The 21628-nt window shown below is 37.6% G+C and overlaps 1 protein-coding gene across 2 annotated transcripts in view; it reads left to right on the top strand.

Moving 5' to 3' along the window:
• The window catches only part of LOC122792261 (CD2-associated protein-like), a 1538751-nt gene that overhangs the window by 1337618 nt on the left and 179505 nt on the right, over window positions 1-21628 (top strand). For both annotated transcript variants that reach the window (XM_044060012.1, XM_044060011.1), the window contains exon 11: window positions 2982-3093. In XM_044060012.1, coding sequence (XP_043915947.1) covers window positions 2982-3093 — 112 coding nt within the window. The remainder of the gene's footprint in view (window positions 1-2981; window positions 3094-21628) is intronic.

Below are 21628 nucleotides of genomic sequence, written 5' to 3'. Positions count from 1 at the left end.
TCAACAATCCCATGGTAGGGGACTATGTACCACATGGCAGAACAGTGTTTATAATGTTTCAAGTAGTCTGTGGTTTGTAAACTAAAAGGCTGTTTTTTTTCTTTTTTTTGCATATCATAATACAGTGATAGTCATACTTAAGCAAGAAAGCAATTACAAACATTGTTTTGTGTGTATTTGTATTGTATTTTTTTAGTGTCACTTTGGTCTTATGCACTGCTGAAGAGCACTTAACAAATGGAAAAACCCAGTTAACAAAAATGTAAGAAATTGTTAAAACTGATAACTGCTCTTTTACCATCAAGGGTCAGGGCCCTTCAGCTGTTTTGTCAGTGGTAGTAGTAGTAGTAGAGGAGGAAAAAAAATATTGGATTATTTAACAGAATTATGGCAATAGAAAGGAAATTGATCGTGTGGTGCATGACTCACAGCCTGCACCACTTTTAAAGCAGCAGATGATTATTTGGTTTCCACCATGAGTGGACGAAGTTCAACCAGTCAGGGATTGGGTCTCCAAACTCTATCCCTCCCCCCAGAATATGGTCAACAAAATGCATTTTTAAGTGTTATTTGCAGGGAGGCAATCTCCCCCTACACCGAAAGATATGTGTGGGGGCAATCCCCCTCACAACCCCTACATTTATATATACCAACTCCACAGTTGCACTAACTAAAAAATGGGAGTGTTTACCCCCTGAAATGGACATCACTGTTGGCAGAACTGACTAACAGTGATTCCAGCCGAAAAACTCCAATCCTTGGCATGCTGAACTCTGGGCAATGATGGTCAAGAATTCGGTCTTTGTCTGCCAGATGGGTAAAGGGGTTGTTTGCCTGTCATGATACAAATTAAATCAGGTGAAGTTCCAGGCAATATTAAAGGGGGCTCATTTCAGTCCTCACTTTCTTTTCTTTTTCCCAGTATGGCACTGAGTTGCTGGGCTGCTTTGCAGTCCTGGTGAAGGGGTTGTGTACTGAACCCCTGATAAAAGATACTTGAGTTTGAAAGCTCAGACACGTCACTTTTGGGAGTTAGTGCAGAGGAGTAAGAGTATGAGTTATTAATGAGCTTTTTCCTGCAGTGCAGGTTAATTCCTGAAGCCTCCATTTGCCTGCTGTGTGATTCTGAGCAAGTCATTTATTCAGATAATGTTCTGGGAAACTGTGCTAGGCTTCTTACCGGTCCCTTGGACTGTATGTCTAATAACTACCTAATATTATCCATAGCATTTCATTTTTATATGAAAACAGAAGTAATGTATCATAACTTTGTTCATTTAATATTTATTTATTTATTATTTATTTATTTATTTACATTTGTTTACCAGAAAAGTCCAATTGGGAATTAAATCCCGTTTTCACCAGATGCCCAGGGACAAAAGCTTTATGGTTACATATGCAAAGTTAAAGCATCTATTAATGCAAAAGCATTTATAAGGTTTTAACAGAAACATTTCTATTGCTCTGACAATGAATTAACTGCACTGTGCAATATACGTATATTAAAATGAATGTTTTATAAAAAATATACACGGACAGGTTTGAGATAGCTCTCTAGTGCACATTAAAACAAATCTTTTGTACTAATTAAAGCAAAGCCAGTTTTGGTGATAAAGAACTGCTGCTGTTAAGAAATGTTTTCATATTTGTCATTAGATTTTTTATTGGATATTATTTTTTATGTTTTTTTTCTATTTACAGCCTGTCCTTTTAATCAATTGTCCGTATGTGGATGAGCTGATATCTGATTTTCATTTCTTTCCGACTCATCTCCACCATCGGTGGAGATTTAGATAAACAGTATCATGTTATGGTGGGAATTATTCCCTTTTTTATAGATTTGTTAGCTACAGCATGTCAAGATATAGTGAATTTCAGGCACTTAAAATTCATTCTCATTACTGTTGTTTACCACATACAGCATTTATTTCAGCCATTTAACATGGTATAAATTCACAGATACGTGCGAAATAGCCATTTTTGATTGGTCTGTTTAGCTATTGAGCAGCCTTTGGGTATAAGTATATGTTGATTTGCCTACAAGTGACGTTTGATATATAAATTAGACATTTTTTGACTGATTCACTTAGGTTATATTTTCCTTATTGACTATTGGTTATATCAAAGAAAGTGTCATGCAATAACTCAATTTTGATTGGTTACTATTTCTTTTTAAATGATGTTCCCCATTTTCTAAGATTACGATCTGATGGATCTGATGAAGGATTTTTCCAAAAGCGCTTATTGTTGGACTTTGTAAAGGGGATTTTACTACGTTTAAACTTTTGTTTTTGATCATATCCAATAAAGGATTTTTATAGCAGTGTGAAGCTCGTGGTGGTATCACTTGTTTCGTATTTCCTTCTTCAAGTTTACAAAGTTTGTCACCTTTAGCAGTTGCAGGTATTTTTCTTCCAACATTGCTGAGAGAAGGGGCAATTAGTTAATTCAATGGAAAGTAGTTGCTCCCCATCAGATGGTTTTCACCAAACAGAATTTGTGAGGCAGAATGGGCTGAGATAGAAAGTGAAGTTCTTGTTACTCTGACTGCTTGATGTGAGTTACAACATTTAATTTTATTTTATAGAAGCAGCATTTGCCAGAGGTATTTAAGTCTTCCAAATGGCTAATGCTCTAACAATGTGTCCCCTTAGTTGGAGACAAGTCACTCCTCCTGTATTGATTGTTTCATCTTAGAAAAGTCTTAGCAGAAGTTTGTGGCTGAGAGAATTGCTTGCATTAGGGATGTTTTGTTCTGTTAAAGCAGAATATGCTAAAGAGTTAAAATAGATTCAGCTAAAGCGGTATAAATAATACATGTCAGAAAAGAATATTATTTCCTTCTCTGCTTTAACTCATTAGGAAATACGTTGATATTCATTGCATGGTTGACACTGCTTTAACAAAACTCAGTGGTTTATGCATATTGTTAGCCTCATCAAGGTTGGTCTAACATGTATTTTTTTTTCTTATTCTTGAAGAGGAGTCAAATGAGCAGAAGAAAGAGCAGTCACCAAAATCATCTGTTCAGCCTGCAAAGAAACCTCCCCCTCCACCTGGCAAAAGCAAACTGATTCAAAGCTTGTCATTCAAGTAAGTGAGTTCAAATACATTATAGACGGATTCATCTAAATGGGCTAATTAGGTGGGAGCCCATTGTCATGATCCTCCAGCCCAGAATGTGCTCCGAAGTGAAGAATGGAAAAAAAACAGAATATTTATAGTTATTCTCTGGGATTCATTAATACCTGCAGTAAGTGCACACTGTTCTGAGTGAACAGGCAGCACACGTATAACTCCCACCTTCTTCCTCATAATTTTAGTTTTCCTACTGATTTTCTTGCAGCCTCATATGTCAAGGGGGATTCATAAAGGTTACCACAAAGTGCAGACTACATATACACTCGGTATAATCTTTCTGAGTGACTAGAAGGCACAAAATGTGTGGTAAGGATGTTCTTGAATACAGATCGCGTACACTTAGTATAAGCGCTATTGAATGTGGTCCCCAGTTTTCTGCCATGAACTTACTTATGACTATCTGGATGGACAGTGTCTTATACTGTTAGTTACAATCCAAGCAGCTCCATGGCAGTTTATAATGGCAGGAACATATCTAATAAGACTTTAGACTGGTATAATGGCATTTAGTTTAATCACAGATGACTGAAATTAACCAGAAGAAAATGCACCTCATCAAAAACTCATACTGTTGAAGCACAGTTAGTGGACAACACATAGCTCAAAATGAAATTATCTTAAAAGTCTCCTTTTTTCAGGGGCCAAGGCACCCTGTATCCCAATGTGGCAACTTTGGCCTTCATACACACACACACACACACACACACACACACACACACACACACACACACACACACACTCCTAACACTCTTACACAAATATACAAATTCCTTCCTTGCACAATAATAGGGAAACGAGAAAAAATTGTCACACAGTGAATCAATGCTAGAGGATAAATGGAAAACACATGAGCACTGATCATGTAATAATATCTAATATCAATTGCCATGTTCATAATGACCCAGGTATAAACACCTTCATATATTTCTTCTTGTCTATTAAAGAACCCTATCTAATTATGCCACATTGTATTAAACATGATTCCACTAAATGTGATTTAGTTAGATTAAGTCATTGTGATCCTGTCAAATGCTGTTCCATTAGTAGCTGAGAACTCAACCACTGATATTTCAGATTTGTCACTAATAACTATCCTACTTTAGGCCTTAAATGCCTATTTAAATGTTAGCAGGGTCACCAAAGATGATATCCATTTTGCTATAGCTATTTACGTACAAAGTAATGCACTGATGTTGAGGTTATTGTTGCTGCCTCACAGTGCTTGGATCTCTGCATCAGTTCCCTGCTTGATGCTGCTCTGCAGAGTGGGCATGTACCTTCTGTGTCTGCTTCAGATTTTGTGTTTCTTCCCACGTACAAAGAATCATTGACAAATTAATTGGTGATTCACTAAATTGTGAATAGGTGTGAGTGCATGTCTTTGTGCTCTGTGATGCATTGTTGTTTTGTCCACCATCAGTATTCTGCCTTATTCTTATTCTCTGAAATGGGCTCTGTTTCACTCACAACACTTAGCAGGTTAGACAAACTTTCATTTCTATTTCATAGATCTTCATATCCGGTCACTTGTTCTACCTGTATATACTTCTATTCCTCCTTATATGATTCATCTATTATTTTTTTCTTTGCTTGATTTTGTTTTTATTTTTTTATATCCCCACAGCTGACTGTCAGTTGCCACCAGCACTTCTCCTTCAGCCAGTCTACTGTAACCACTTTAACCTCCCCCCAGACTCAACTTAACCCATGTCCAGGGTAGTGAGGGCACTGAGGATGCTTGCGCAATATCATATTGCTACTGGAGAGTATGCCAGTATCCCTGCCATCCTGCAGAAGCCTTGCGAGCTCTGCATTGGCTGCCTTCGAGAGGTGTATGTGGAGTTCTATGCATGTGCAGTCTCTTGGCCAATAGCTATACTACTTGCAATACTGAGCTCACCAGGCTGTTAATCCTGATATGTTATTGAGTCTAGTGTGTCATCCTCCCCCTAGGATAGGTAAGCCAACATTGGCTACTTACTCCCATCCTCCTCTATCCAATTCCTCTATTGTCCATGCCACTAGTCAAACCTAGGTTATCTGGGCTATAGTAAGTGCTTTGTCACTCTGAGGCATAGGGCCAGGTACTCATCTATTCATGTTTGTTCTTCTTTATGGCTAGTTCACCCATTACCATCACATTAGGCTTAATTTTTAACAAATAGGTCCACTTAAATATTACACACATATGTTTATGTTTTGGTGTTGCTTTTTTAGGAGTAGTTATATGATCATTGCCCTTTTTCTTTCATGGTGTTATTTTAGAAAGCTGCATATCACAGCTGCAATTAGCTGTTGTAGGTTAACCAAATGATAATGGTGTTTCACTTTTCTAATAAATGAGTATTATTAAATTGGATAATATATACATCATTACAAACCCAACAAACCCCATTTACTTTTTCAATGGTCACTTCATGTCCATACTTTAAATGAAAATAGATACAGAGGGAGTTTTTATTCCTATGACTAGAGAAAATAAACATCAAAAGAGGCTAAGGCATAAATTCTTGGTCCAAATGAAAAACATCCAATGAATGCAACTCACTCTTACAGCATCTAACCCTCCACTCTAAAGTTCAAATTGTCACATTCGCTAGAGCCATATATCTTAGGAATAGTCATTCTTTTCACAAAATCCAAAATAAACTTCTGTTTGGGAAAAATACTCCTCAGTGACACAGCCACTTCCACTAGTTCTCCCTCATCTTGCACAATTACAGGTAAAAGCCTAATCATTGTTTTGCAACTAATACAGAACACAAAATATAACCCAAATAACCTGTCTCACTTCTCTTGTAGCGCTTCTCTTTCTAGTGTAATTTACCCTAGAATTGCCTAACTTCAACCAAACTCCACTCATTCTAGTTTCATAAAGAAGGCCTCCACTAATGTTTACATTACATTCCCCTTTATATATATATATATATATATAATGCTTTATTTCAGACAGAATTTGCTACTCCATCTATATCTTCACCCTTCCCAGTCAGAACACTCTAAGCCTACAGCCTTGCTTCTTCCCCTAATTAAAAATCTTTGAAGACCTTCTTAATGGTGTTATATTGATTTACCTTAAATGGAATTTTGGTTTGGCAGTCATTCACTGTCAATTAACAAAATTTCTAATCTTAGATTCTCTTCCACATCAACCACATGGTTGCAAGATTAACTGAACAAATGCCTAAATGTAGTCTTCTTTACAGATTCTGAATAATTTTCAACCCCATTATTATTCAGAGACCCACATGGTCCTCTTCTTGTACCTATCTTTCTTCCTTAAACCTTTCCCTCTGATCTACCATGCCTCAAAACTATACAATACACTACACATATCTTCTTACTCAAAAAAAGAGATTCCTCGTGTGAATCCATTCAGTCATTATTGCAAAAACAATTCAGTAAATACTGCCACTGCCATTGTTTCCATGTTAATATAGTAATACATAATGTAGCCAAAATTAAGATTACACTATTCTGTAGTCTACAGTGGCACAGCTATATTTCAACTCTCTGACATCTGGGGCAATATCACTGGAATAGAAAAAACACCTAAAGTCTTGTAATACAAATGTTTTAAATATAGACACCCCATAGCCATCATTCATCACTTTCATACTTTCTTTTCTATATATGTAGATTTCAGATTATGCTTTATATCTCTGTCCTAACATTAAAGCACTTAGTACTTTTCTTATACTCATACATAACTATCTTTAGTTCCCTCTTGTGGCTGTAAAATTGTTATAGAATGCTATGTCTCATGAAATGCATATTATATTTAGTTTTCATACAATGACAACTCATTAAAAATGTATTTGGATATGTGCAACATTTTACACCCTGAACCAATGTGATATATCCACCCCAAATGGGTAGCATATCAGAATGTGCCAGTGAAACACCTGTAACACCCTACACCTGGTACCAATGTATAACATGTTATGGTCAGATTTGATAGATCTTAATAAAACTTTCAAGGGATAACTGTAAGATACTCTGGTACAAAATGCATATTGATCCTACTTGTTTCACTGTTATGGTTAATGTAGCTGAATTCTGTGTCTGACCCACAACACATTACCCTCATCAGCATATGGAGTTTACTTATGATGTAATGACAACTCAGTAAAGCTATAGTCTGGACATGTCATACATTCCTCCCCCTAAGCAAAAACCATGCTCTTAATTCTAATAAAAACTGAATATAATGCAGAGTGTCAGGCTGTATTAGTTTAATGTCCATCTCTTAGTCCCCAATCATTATATAGGTTTGTGAGAGGCAAACCAAGTTTATATTTAGCAGTGAAAGACTCACTGTTAAGGATGACTTATGCATAAATTTGGACAACAAATATTATAAAAACAGCAACAGAGGTCCATTATACAATGTGGTTATAAATAAAACTGCTTAAAGAGATTCCTTCATTTCTCAATCTATTCTATGGTTATGAAATAGGCTGCCTTTTGAAGTAAGAACTGTGAAAACAGTAAGATACATTAACTTGATTATATGACTGACAAGAAAATGTATTTTTGAAGTCAGTGAAGCTGCTCTAATTGAAGGGCTTTGGACCTAATTGCAACATTATAATACCTTTTGTACTTATGCATAGATGTGTTGAATGTTTGAATGCCAAGGCACAGTTCTTGACAATGCCCTTTGCCTTTCTGCATGGACATTTCATGTGCAAGAAAACATCACTTTATAGGGCAAATCAATCAAAACAATATGGTTTTAGTATCTGTGTACTTATGTTATAAATGCAAAATATAGTTAGAAAATGTATTCTACTTTTTCCAGCAGGGAAACAAATATAAATAGCGACAATAATATTGTGGATGCCTTTCCACTGAAGTTTAACATCCAAAGCAAATGCCATACAAGACCATAAGTATGTGCCATATCCTAAGTATTGTTACATACATGTGTTAGACAAAATGAAACATAAATAAAGAAAATATATGTTCATTTACTGTCATATAACATGTCCATCAATCAAAAAAATATTTTGCCAGTTAGCAATTTTTTTCCAAATTTACAAGGCTTTTCTAACGTTTGTGTGAAACTGATACCTCACAAAAATTCAGTAAATTAACAGTAATGTAGCATTTAATAAAATAAAAAATAGTTTAACACAAAATTGTATTCTCATTGCCTATTAATTGTTTACAAAGCTTCACCATCACTTACTACCTGGTAACTTCACTTGATAGTTTTCAGTATTTTTAGCTTGCTGATACATATTTCCACAAATGCTTTATCATGCAACAATTAGAAAAAAATGTTCTTTGATGCAAATTTGATGTCTAGGCTTTAAACATAAAAATTGGGAGCCAGTTTTTGATGTCTCTGCAACATTTTTAGTCTAGTCTGTTAAGTAGATGATTTTGTATATGCTTTTATTCTTTCTGCCATATATATTACCATGAACTTCATAATTATGTATTTGCTCATTCTATTTCCAGTACATATTTTATCCTATTGAAGGTCATAGGGGCCAAAACCTATGCCAGCAACAAAGCAATGGGTACAAGGCAGAGAAACAGCACACACACACTCATGCACACGCACGCACACACACATGCACACATGTGCACGGGCAGTTTAGAGACTCATGGTTTTAACTGCTGTCATGTCTTTTGGAATATGACAAGAAAATAAAGATTTCAATGAAATTCCATGTGAACACAAAATGACCTACATACTTGGAGATATTGTTCATCAGTCAAATTATCCAATTCTACTAGCCCATTATGTAGTGTCCTGTGATTATATGGCAATATAATATATGTCCTTTTTATTGTCCAGTGTTTCAAAAAAAAATCACTTTGTTTGCTTTGTTGAAACTAAATATGACCAAACAGTTATGAAATGTGTGTTTTCAAGAGCAACCAATGAGTATTGAGAGTCAAACTTGTATCTGAATCATGTAACCCACTTGTTGTTTTCTGCTGTAATCAGTTGGCTGTACTGTAAATAGCCTCAAACTTTCCTGCATAGCTAGTGACTAATGCCATTTTTGAGAACAGGCTAACAAGTTTAAAGGGTCGACCTACTGGTGATTAAGAAACTTGACTACAGTCACCCCATATTAATATTTTCTGCTTCTAAAATATAGATCCAATATATCTTATTGACACATCCAGTCTCACATCACAATAGCTTGGTAACAATATATTGTAAATGACTGCCTGTATGCATACATCTTATAACACAGGTCCTTGAACTTTTCATATTATTGCAAACTGAAGCACATTGCACAGCATTTTTTTTTTTTTTTTGCAAGAACAAGTCACTGAACTTCCTCTGTGGGGGACTTTCTCTACCCACTCCTTTCATTTGTAATTCGTACTTCATATTAAACAAAGAGTGACTACTGAGAAGCTGTGTAAAACCCATCTTACTCTTTCTTCTGGAGACTATAATATTAGGCTACACCCTAAATGATAGCATACATACGTTACAATCTCACTCCTGTGTGAAACAAGCAACAGCACACTAGCAACTGCCATAAGCTATTATGCTAGAGCACATGAGGATTCATCTCAGATGATTTAAGCAAGCACCCACAAAATGCATATCAGAATTATTCCTGAAGGAAGTTAAGGACTGACTTATTCTGACTGTAAGGGGAAGCTTATTCCATAGTCCTGGAATGTGTAATGTGTTTATCATGGTTCTTCCTATTTTCAGTATTTAGTTTAGTGTTAGCTTCCCTAACCTAGTGTAAACTCTGCAAACACTATATTCTGGGCCACGACTTTCAAACAGAACCAGATCAGATGTTCCTTAAAGGCCACACAGAAGTTACCTTATAGCCTAGGCAAAGGTCAGTTAACATATCCCATTTGCTTAGAGTTTGTCCGTACCCATCCCATGACTGATAATTATATATTACTGCTAATGGGAATAACTGGAACCATACCATAATTTGTAGGGACCCATGCATGGGATGAAATGTTTAGGAGCTCCCCACAGTCCATTAGTAGTAGAGGGGGCACTCCTGGAGTAAATTTTGTTTCCTATCCATAGATCCAGATTGTGCTTGAATATGGACAAAGATGAACTTTGTTTTATGTGGATAGGGACTCTGTTCCACAGCAGTGGTATCCACTGCAGGATATACCTGTCCCTCCATCCCACTCTGTTGATGTTGCAGAAGAGGTTTAGATCCCTAGACCAAATATTTCTGATTCAGATGTACAGTAAATCCATCAGTACTGGAACAGAGCATACCTTGTATGCCAGATACAGGTCACCTGTTAGCAGTCTGCATCATTTAATTTATCATTTATTGTCTGAATCACTGTACCTTTTCAAGTTTTTATTTAGGTGACTTGTTCAAACATTACAAAATGCAGCTTTGTATTCAATAAAGGATCTGATGAGTGAACTATAATAATATATAATGATATTCCTGCAATGACTGGCAATGTCCTTTAGAACTGGAGGAGCTATGGAACATGTTTTTTCTGACGTTGATATATAGACATTGGCCAGAGTTTAAACTGTTGTCTACTGTCTTCCCTAAATCTTTAATAATTGTGTCATTTTTATGATTTAACTGCTTATTTTGTAATGGTAATTTATGTCCTTTTTACCAAAACTTATGATTTTATTTTACTGACATTAAAGGTGAAGTCATTACTAGTATGCCAAGTGTGTAGTTTTATAGACTGCCTTTGAGAACTATAACACGTTTTGTTCTCACTGAACCTTTCTTATGAATGAATTAGACATAGCTTAATAGATTATCTCAAAAGTACGCAGTTTCCTTTATTAGCTCACATGAAACAAGCTCCACAGATACAAATTATCAGTAGCCAATTTCATTGCTGAAAAGCAGATTATTTCATAGTAATGCTGTGAATGCTTGTATCATTAAATATACATTGCTGAAAAGCAGATTATTTCATAGTAATGCTGTGAATGCTTGTATCATTAAATATACATATCAAGTTCTTTTATTAAATCAGAACAGATAAAATATCAAGGCAATTTCTAGTGATATGCAGCTCTGGTTTATGTTAAAACAGATGTGAAGTCCATCTGACATAAATAATTATAGAATTTTTTTTTTTTTTAGCTCTGGTTTATGTTAAAACAGATGTGAAGTCCATCTGACATAAATAATTTTAGAATGTTTTTGGGTGGCGCAGTGGTGCAGCGGTTAACGTTGTCGCCTCACAGCAAGGGGTTCACCGGTTCGATTCTCGGCTGGGGTGCCTTCTGTGTGGAGTTTGCATGTTCTCCCTGTATTCGCGTGGGTTTCCTCCCACATTCCAAAGACATGCATCTAGAGCATTTCTCCCTGGGCCTCCACTGAAAACAGGCTCTGTGGAACCTAGTCAGACTTTCCCGGTCAACAAATGATAAATAAATAAAGTCATTGGTGTGTTTTTTTCCAGATGCATCATGGAATTTGTTTTCCTTTATTAAGTACCTTAATACCTTACTTAGAAAATAGGCCATGTATACTACTAGCTACTTCTTCTTGATTCACTGTCAGCCGTAAATGAATGTTTTGTTTACTATCCTGTGTTTCACTGTATATTCTGTTCTTTCACATTTTCCGCTTTGTAGCACTATTGTCATTTTTCTGTGCATATATGTCTTTAGTTGCTATTCTGTTTTGTGTAAAATATATATTAGTAAGTGAAATATTAATTTCTACTCCCATTTCTGAAAGTAGAGTTTAGCATAGGATATATGATCTTTAACATTTTTCATGACCAGTGTGGAAGCTCCGACCTCGCAGTATCAGTGTACCACAAAGCCTCTTGTCATTACTTCATCCTCAGAAGCTGAGTGGAAGTGCTTTTATCACATGCTCTGTTATACACATAAGGAAGTACAGATACTGAATAAAGAAGCCCTTAATCTGCTGAGATGACCTGAGTGTTGCAACAAGTCTGAGTCTCTGTCTCTCCTTTTCATCTCTCCCATGCCTTCTTCCTTCAGTCCAAGCTACTCGTGAGCCCTTATCATGAGCAACATTACACCATTATTTCTAGCATTTTATTCCAGGACCTCACCTCTCTCTAGGTATAGTATTCTTTAAGTTTGTTTTGAATACCCCCCCCCCCCAGGCTGCCAGCTCTCTCTCCATTGTCTCCCTCGTTCATTTATCATCCACTCGTATACTTGCCCCTGATGATCCAATGTTTTTTGAATGGCAATAGAATGGGGCCCAAAATTTTAGACATTGTTTTGCCAGTACCCTGTACAATGACAGAATAACTACACTGTTGTTCACATCTAATCCTGAGATAATCACCTCAGCATGGCATTGGTTTCAAACACTGACCTTTTATACAGTTTGTTGTACCCGCCTTGGGCTGATTAAAACCCCAGTTCATTTTCTCATTAGTATTCCCAGTGTCACCATGCTAGCAGGCAAATATTTCTTGAACTTTCACTGGAATACATAACCTTTCAATGTCTGAATTAAAGGAAGGCTGTCCCATTGGCTGGCTGTGCGGCATACAGGCACCATGCTTCAGATGGGATGTTAAACCAAGGACCCATTTATTTGAGTTGGTAGTTGCTCAGATGGATGTAAAACATGCCATGGCACCTATTGAAAAGAGTTGGCGAAGTTCCCCAATGCCATGACCAAATTTCTCCTAGTAATATAAATATCACTTTGGGTCTCCCCTGAAAAGAAGCTCCTAGCCAAGTGAGACTAACCTAGTCAACAAAGAAAGATTAACGAAATAAATAACAATAGTCCCAGTTATGACCCTGTCAAACAAAGTTTGAGTAGTATCCTAGCCAATGGAGGAGGCAGGCATACAGGGAGAGGAGTGAAGAGGTATTACCTGCTCACCTCTCCTTTGAGAGAGATTGAGGGTTATAGTCCAGGTGCACGTCTTGGCTGTAATGAATGCCCAGTAGAGACCGCACATGTAGTGGAAGCTATCTAACTGTAATCAGAGCACAGGATTGTCCAGAGGGCTACATCAGGTAAGGAAACATGTGATGCCCCCAGCTATTCTATGCTTGTCTCCTGAGTGCTTACAGGGCATGCCAGGGGAACTTAGGGCTGCTAAAAGAAAATGCTCTGATGGCTACCTATATGACATCAGTGTCACATCTAGCTTCCACACGAAAGGGGACAAAAGGGACTCTGACTCTGGTGACCAGCTACCTGATAGGTAAGTATGAATGAACCAAAAACGCATGCTATGAAAAAAATAATAGTCTGTTTCTCATGCGCACAAAAAACATATTATAAAATGGCAGACTGACTCCACTGTCTGCATTATTGCTAATCTATCTATATCTAAGAGTGCTCTGCAAATGGACAAAATGCTGACTGACCTAACCCTGACATCTGATACGGACAAAGCATCCCTAGCATTTTATTTGTCACAGTAACTGAGACTGAAATAACTACAACTGCTCTCTCATTTCTCTTCTGTTCTTCTAGTCAGGTAACTAGCTTAATTCCACCTTTCCTAACCTTCTGTGAGTCAAGCTGTCAACGTATTGTTTGTGTATTTGCTTATTATGTTGATCTTATCTATAAAATGATTTATGATCATTCCCATTCTGTAAGCTGACATTCTGATTTCTTCTTTCTATCAGTTATTTGCTTAGCTTCACCTGTGTTTTTAGAGAGAATTTATAAGAGTTCTTCTTTTCCTTATTTGCAATGCCCATTTGTTCAAGTTTAGACACGACATCCAAATGCTACTTAAGATGTGATCCCCAGTGGTCATAACAAAATATAAAGGTGTGCAACAAAATTCAGTAATTGGCACAAGTGACAAATGATGTTATTTTATTATAGAAGGGTTTCAATTTTTTCTTTTTTCAAAGCACCATCAACTGGTATCCTGTCACACAAGAAAAATGATTTAGCTAAGAAAACATGAACTAAAATCCTGGGATACAAGAAAAAGTGTCTAGCTAAGCTTTCTGAACTATTATTGTTTATAGGATATTGTGGAGCAACTAAGATATTTAAGAAACTCACTTCTTAAAATATACTGGAAAGGCAAAGAGGTGGTTTGTGCTGCTGCAAATGGGTGTTTCATATGTTGGAGCTATGATAAATCACATTCCTTAAAAAGTACTATAAGGCTTTGAATTTACTGAGCAAATCATAACAGTGAACAGTAAAAAGTGGGGCAAATGCACTTGTACTGTGTTATGTTATACACTTTAATATAACTTCATTACCAAACAACATTTGAAGAATAAGGCTGCTTTGTTGATAACATTTCCTCTTAGGTCAGTAATGATCTCATACCCTGTTATGGTTCCTTAATCTGAGACGTCTGCACTGGTGTAACAAAATGTTAAGTGCTGTATTGCACTCCAATGGGACTATCACTCTAAATATCTCCAGTTTATTCTCTCTTGTTTGCATCGTTGATATCTCCACAAAATGGCAAAACAGATTTTGGCATCTGTGACCAAAGTATTTTTCTGCTTCAACAAGGCATTAGTTTAAGGGTGTGCACACTTATGCAACTAGCTTATTGTACAGTAAGACGTTGTCCTGTTCGATTATCTGCTAGAGCGTCTTCTGTGTGGAGACATGCGTGAATGGGCGTACCTTCGTTGAAGGTTGTGCGTCAGGGCCGGCAACTCGGCACGTAAAAATCTACTGCCAATCATTAGCGGACTGGAGTTCCGCTATGGCGACCCCTAACCAGGAAAAGCCGAAAGACTCAACATATTTATATATATATATATATATATATATATATATATATATATATATATATATATATATATATTGGTCTACTACACATGATCGAAATTTCATTTGACTGAGACCATAACATAGAAATTTCAAAATACTGAAAACTCACTTGAATGAAACTCATAAGACTGAAACCTTAACAATGCTAAATTTCAACATACTAAATTGTAAACTATAGACATGCACACATACAGCACCAATGACTAACCCTTTTCAGAACTTAAAATCTACTTATGTACCCTCTTAACAAAAACTGGATGATATAAACCAAACTAGTTGGGGGGGCTACACCCCCATGCCCCGTCTAACTATATATATTAACTCCATGATCGCACTACAGTGGGGAAAAGGGCATATACCCTTTACTTACCTTGCAGTAGTCTACACACTCCCACTACTATGTTGAAATTTAGCATTGTTAAGGTTTCAGTCTTATGAGTTTTCAGTATTTTGAAATTTTGATGTTATGGTCTCAGTCAAATGACATTTTGATCATGTGTAGTAGACCCATATATATATATATATATATATATATATATATATATATATATATATATACTTATTTAATATTTGTTGACTGAGAAAGTCCAAATAGGACAAAGTTTATTTTCAGCAGACACAGGGAAAAATGCTCCAGATGCATGTCTTTGGAAGGTGGGAGGAAACCAGAGCACCCAGAGGAAACCGAAGCAAACACAGGAGAGGGCATGCAGACTCTGCACAGAAGACACCCCAGCCAAGGATCGAACTAGAAAACCTCTTGTTGTGAGGTAGCAACATTAACCCCTGCACCACTGTTCCTCCCTGTATTTATAGAAACACTCCATATAATTGAACATTCATAATCTCAGACATATTTAACACTAGCAGAAGTGAATGAAACTCATTTGATTGCTTCTGCCAGTGTTAAGTCCATGCAAGATTGTGCACAGCAAGGACTGGGAAATTTGTGCTTTCCACACTTTAGTGTGATCTCGGAGTTGGTATATATATATATATATAATTAGCGGGAAGTGTAGGAGGGTGTAAGGATTTTGCCCCCCTGCAAAAAACATAGGCGTTTTGTTTTTCCATTGTTTTAGCTTTCGATATTTTGGAATCTATCTTTAGTCATTTGAGATTTCTGTACTCTGATGTTTAGAAGTACATCCATATATACTTATTTACAAGTTCCTTAATACTAGACACTTCCCACTTTTGAAGACCAGAATCTATAATAATTCAGCCTTGTGATCAAACCACACCAACTGTGGGTTAATCCTGTAATACTCACACTCAGTCATGGGTTATTGCTAAACTGTGTTACTGCCAATGCCAAAGTAAAATTTCTCTGTAAATAGTTCTACATTCTGTTCAGTTTAATTGCATTGTCTGACCTGTCTGGCACAGGTTGTGACTGAAAGGGTCCTGGGACCAGTTTACCTACCACCTACCTAGTTAATAAATGTTAAGTAAATAATTAAATAAATACATTTTATATATATATATATATATATATATATATATATATATATATATATATATATATAAAACCTAGCCTTGGGAAATTTTTCGGAATCCCCAAGGTACACAAAAATCCTGATGATCCACCTTTCCGCCACGTGGTCTTGAACCAGAGGACAAAAATTGAAAACATATCTCAGTATGTCAACCACATCCTCAACCCGATTGTTCAAAGCAGCAAATATTACACTAAGGACTCTTGGGCATTTCTGAGTGATATCTCCAAACTTAGACTGGATGGAGGGGAATATTTTTGGTCACCTTGGATGTAGAAGCACTCTACATGAACATTCCCCACACCAGATGACTGGCCCTTCCCAGACAATACTTAAGCTGGCACTCCAACCTGAGTGTGACTAAGATTAATACTGTATGCAGGTTTACAGAAGCAGTATTAAAAAATAACTTGTTTCAGTTCAATGGGAAAATTTACCATCAGCAGAAAGGAGTAGCCATGGGGTCTAAGATGGCCCCAGCTTATGCAAACTTAGTCCTCAGCACCTGGGAAATGGAGAAAGTTGAAATGCTTCCCAGTTTCAACAACACCATAATGTACAGATGTTACATTGATGATGTCTTCTTTGTCTGGAGGGGGACAGACCTTCCCCGAACAGCTTCCTAGAAACCCTCTTCCACAGTCTGGACTTTCTGACCCTCACAGTGGGACACATCGATACAGCAACCCAGTTTCTGGACATCCACCTTACAATAGACCCGGAAAGTGGCCGGTTCGACTCCAATATTTACTGCAAGCCCACCTTTAGGAATAATTATCTGGAGTTCAGCAGTCAACACCCACAATTCATGAAAAAGAACATTGTGAAGGGGCAGTTTATCCGGCTTTCCAGACTCATTTACAAAGACGAGGTTTTCTTGACAGAAAGATTCTACCTTAGAAATTTATTTTTAGAATAAAAATACGCAGAGCACTTAGTGGACAATCTCTTCCAAGTGGTTTTACAGCACAGACACTCCAGGTATCCACCAATCTTGGAAACTGGCTTCACAGCAAGATCACTGAACAGACCGAACAAAAGGGACTGGGTGGTGAGTTTCCCCCTGCCTATGTCCACTGACATGTTCAGAATTAGAGGAGTCCTTATCAACAACTGGAACATCCTCGAGGGAGAGAAAGGTTTAAAAACTGTACTTGGGGCAGCCCCAAACTTTTTCTTCAAATGAACCTCTTCCCTAGGATGTTTGTTTGAGAAAAAAACAATGCCCATCCCCCAGAAAGGGATAGCAACAGACCCTGGGATGTATGATTGCGGCAAATGCATGGCCTGTGCTTTTGTACGAAAGGTAACATCTCTTTCCCGCACTGCAATAGAACTGTCTGAATTCATGACCACTTTGACTGCAACTCTAAAAATGTGGTTTACTGCACTATTTGTGTATGCTGTGAAAGTTTTTACATAGGCAAAACCAACAGAAAGCTAAGTGACCACATAAAGGAACACACCGCAGTAATCCACAAACAGGACAGTTTGAATGCCTTAGCTAAACATAGCACACTCTGCCTGAACTCCACAGGCTTTAAGTTTACGGCATTAGAAAGAATAGCTGAGTTCATAGGAGATGTGGACATGCTCTTGCAAGTCCAGAAGATAAAGTGGCAGATCAAACGTAGAACAGATGTCAGCCCAGGTCTTAATGAAAGCCTAAACATCAAATGTGCCTTAAAATGGTATAGAGATTGAAAGTATTGAAATGTGAGTTAACTTGATTTCATCATAAGTATGTCATATAGTATCTGAAAGTATAGAAATGCGATCTGACTGGGTCTTATAAAGATAAAAAAGTTTATTTATTTATTTTATTTTTTTTTGCACACGGCCTCGCTTTGCATACGATACCTCAGGCTTCTTTTTTGCACACGACCCCACTTTGCACACAATACCTAAGGCTTCTTTCCAAGTTTCTTATGGGAGGACGAAACGTAGGTTAACATTGTACACATCTACGGACTATTTGTAATAAAGTCAGTTTTGTTACAGCTTCTCAAGTGGAATTTTGATTCTTTTCCAGGTATACTTGTTGCACACGACTCTAGTATGTACACGACACTACAGGATTCACATGGCACCCCTCCTGGTTAATTCATCTACTTTTTTAATGATAATGAAGATGCACACAGCACCTTGCAAGACTACTGTTGTTACATTGTTATTGGATAGGAACTGTTGTGTTAATTTAAATAAACTACTTGAAGTAATGTATTTAAACAATGTTAAAATGGTTGCTTATATTAATGAAACATATAATTCTGAAGAAATATTGATATTAAAGAAGACGAAAGCACTAAATAATACAAGAGTTGCTGGTGTTTTCCTTTTAATTCTTTTTGAATGCTTTTGTGTCACGAAGTTCATTCTTCATTAGTGAAATTTATCTTTGTTTTTTAAGTGCATTTTTTTACTATATATATATATATATATATATATATATATATATATATATATATATATATATAGGGAGAGAGAGCGAGAGAAACAGAGAGGGAGATCTACAGATTTATACACACACACGCGCGCGCGCGCGTTTGTGTGTGTATGTGTGTGTGCGTGTCTGTGCACGAGTGCATGTGTGTGTGTATGTGTTTGTGTATGGGTCAGCTTAAGTCAACAGCTTTCCTGCCTGCTTAGTTTGGTTGACAGGAAAGTTGTCAGCTTTGGTGTGTGGCCGCTATAGTACTGGGGTTGGGAAATATGCCCTTTCCCCAGTATTGTGCAATTTCAGAGTTGCATTCACTTTTAAATTCTCTCTTAGAATTCTTAGTTAAAGCCTCCTCCCAGTTGCAGCTGTATAAACTGCAGAGTTAAACAGTGTTACTTCATTGCATTTCAAAAACGATCTCACAGGCAGTCTAGATAAATTATTTTGCAATTTTAGAGTTGCTTTTGCTTTCATATTCTCTCTTAGGATCCTTAGTTAATCCCTCCTCCTAGTTCATTGTCGTCATCAGCTCCCTTTTTTCCATTGTCTACATAGGGGTGAGGAGTTACATCAACTGTTGCCCATCATCTTAATTCAATGCCACTCTTCTACCTTGTCTGCCTGTAATGCCTAAGTGTCGCAGGTCTTCTCTCACACAATCCATCCATCTTTTTGCAGAACACCCTTCTTTCCTCATCCCTTCTTCCTGTATCTCCTAAAATTGTCCTTACCAGATTGTTTTCTGCTTTCCTGCACATGTGCCTGAAATCTGTTCTCTTTGACCTTTTCTGCAATTGGAACTTATGTGCGCTTTTGCCTTGATGTTCTCATTTCTTCATCTGTCTCACAGTGTGCAGTTTACTACCCATCAGCTACTTCATCTCCATTACCTCTGATTTCCACAATTGCTCTGCTTTTACTGCCCAGGATTCTATGCCATACAGTAGTACTGGTCACATCACAGTTTTGTTCACCTTACTTTCACCTTCTTTGGCAGTCTTCTGTCATACACTATGCCTGACATTCTGTACCAGTTGGCTGCAGCTCCTCTGATTCTAGCTTTGACTTCTTAATTCCACCTCCCCGTCTCCTCAAACACCCTTTCCAGATACTTGAAGCTGTTAACCGGCTCCATCATTTCCCTTATTGATTTATTTATTTATTTATTTCCAGTTTGATTAGGTTCCTTCATTCCCAGTTTTCAGCCTCTACTGATTTCTTGCATTTGCAGTCATTATAACTGTCTTATCCATACTCAGTTTCATCCCAGTTTTACATTCCGTTTCCCTATGCTTTGCTGAAGTTCTTGCGCAGAGTCTGCTAGTAATCCCACATCCTTTGCATACAACTTTGTTGACCTGTTTTCTCTGACCTGTTTGCTAATGTAATCCATCACCAGTATGAACAGCATCAAGCTCAGAGCTGAACCCTGATGCACACCCACTCCCACTGGGAGCACCTGTGTGAGTACAAACCCTATTCATACTTATGTCATTGGGTCCTTGTACATAGCTTGCACTAATTCTACCAGTGTTTGGAGGATTTCAAACTAGTGAAGGACTGTCCAAATCAGCTTTCTTGGGGCCTTGTCATGTGCTTTCCCAAGTCTAGGAATGCCCATTTGGATTCTTTCCTCATGTATACCTTCTTCTCAGCTATCTGTCTGACTGCAAACATTGGGTCAGTTTTGCTACATCCTGATCTGAATCTGAACTGCTCATCTCCCATTTTATTTTCTACTACATTGTATATTCAAAAAAGAAATATATAGGTTCATAGGTAGGTACTAGGATATCGGCTCTAGGGCCTATACAAGCTAGCCAAAAAGGCACCCCTGGCTTTCGCCACCCAAGAAAATTATTTTCCTGTGCCCCTGTCGAGCAGAGCCACAGAGGTGATCCCTGGGGTGAATTTCCTATTTCCCATCCAATCAAGATTTTTCTTGAAGAGTGCTAATGGGGAGCTTTGTTTGATATAGATAGGTAGTTTGTTCCAGAGTATGGGAAGTCTCTGGGACAGGAATCTATCCCTCCAGCGTGTTCTGTTTATTGTGGTGACAAGGTTTAGGTCCCTAGAGCGTGTAGCTCGGACGGATTGGGATTTCTTTAAGTGGAGCATGTCCAACAGCTCTGGGTTTGACATAGCTTTGTATGTTAGGCAGAGATCGCCTCTGAGTAGGCGATGTGCAATGTGGGTAAAGCTGGAGTTTTTGGAGCCGGTCTGCGTAGGGCATCTGTTTGAGGCCAGTAATCCTCTTTGTGAGGTATTTCTGTGCCTTTCCAGTTGTTGGAGATGTCTTATGAGGTACATACCAAAAAGGGCGTTGTACTCTATAATGGGTCTAATGAGTGATGAGTAGAGGGGAACAATGACCTCTTTTTTCCTGGATGAGAAACCTTTTGTGATGAACTACAGAATGAACTGGCACCCAACCTAAACACCATGTTCAATCATAGCCATGTAGGATTTCCTGACTACAGTGGCGATGTGATTATCAAAGGAGAGACTACTGTCCACCTGTGTCCCAAGGTCTCCTATCACACTTTGTGTTAAGTAGACTACCACCTATGTGGTAGCTCATGGGTACAGAGTTTTTACCAAAGGGGATGACAATGCACTTTTTGACATTGAGCTTGAGGCCATGGCTTTGACACCAGGTATCTGTCTCAGTGAGGCCCTTTTGTAGGATGTCCACATCATTAGGAGCTTTGATTATGGCTCCTAGTTTTCAGTCATCTGCAAACTTTGTTAGCCAAAGATCTTCTGTGTTAGCCTGCACTTCAGAAAAGTAGATACCAAACAGGAGAAGACCCAGGACTGAACCCTAT

Source organism: Protopterus annectens, chromosome 1.part2 (assembly GCF_019279795.1).
Source record: "Protopterus annectens isolate FY-2018-M chromosome 1.part2, PAN1.0, whole genome shotgun sequence".
NCBI lineage: Eukaryota > Metazoa > Chordata > Ceratodontiformes > Protopteridae > Protopterus > Protopterus annectens.
Note: the sequence above shows the minus strand (reverse complement) of the source record. Positions and strands in the feature narration are given on the sequence as shown.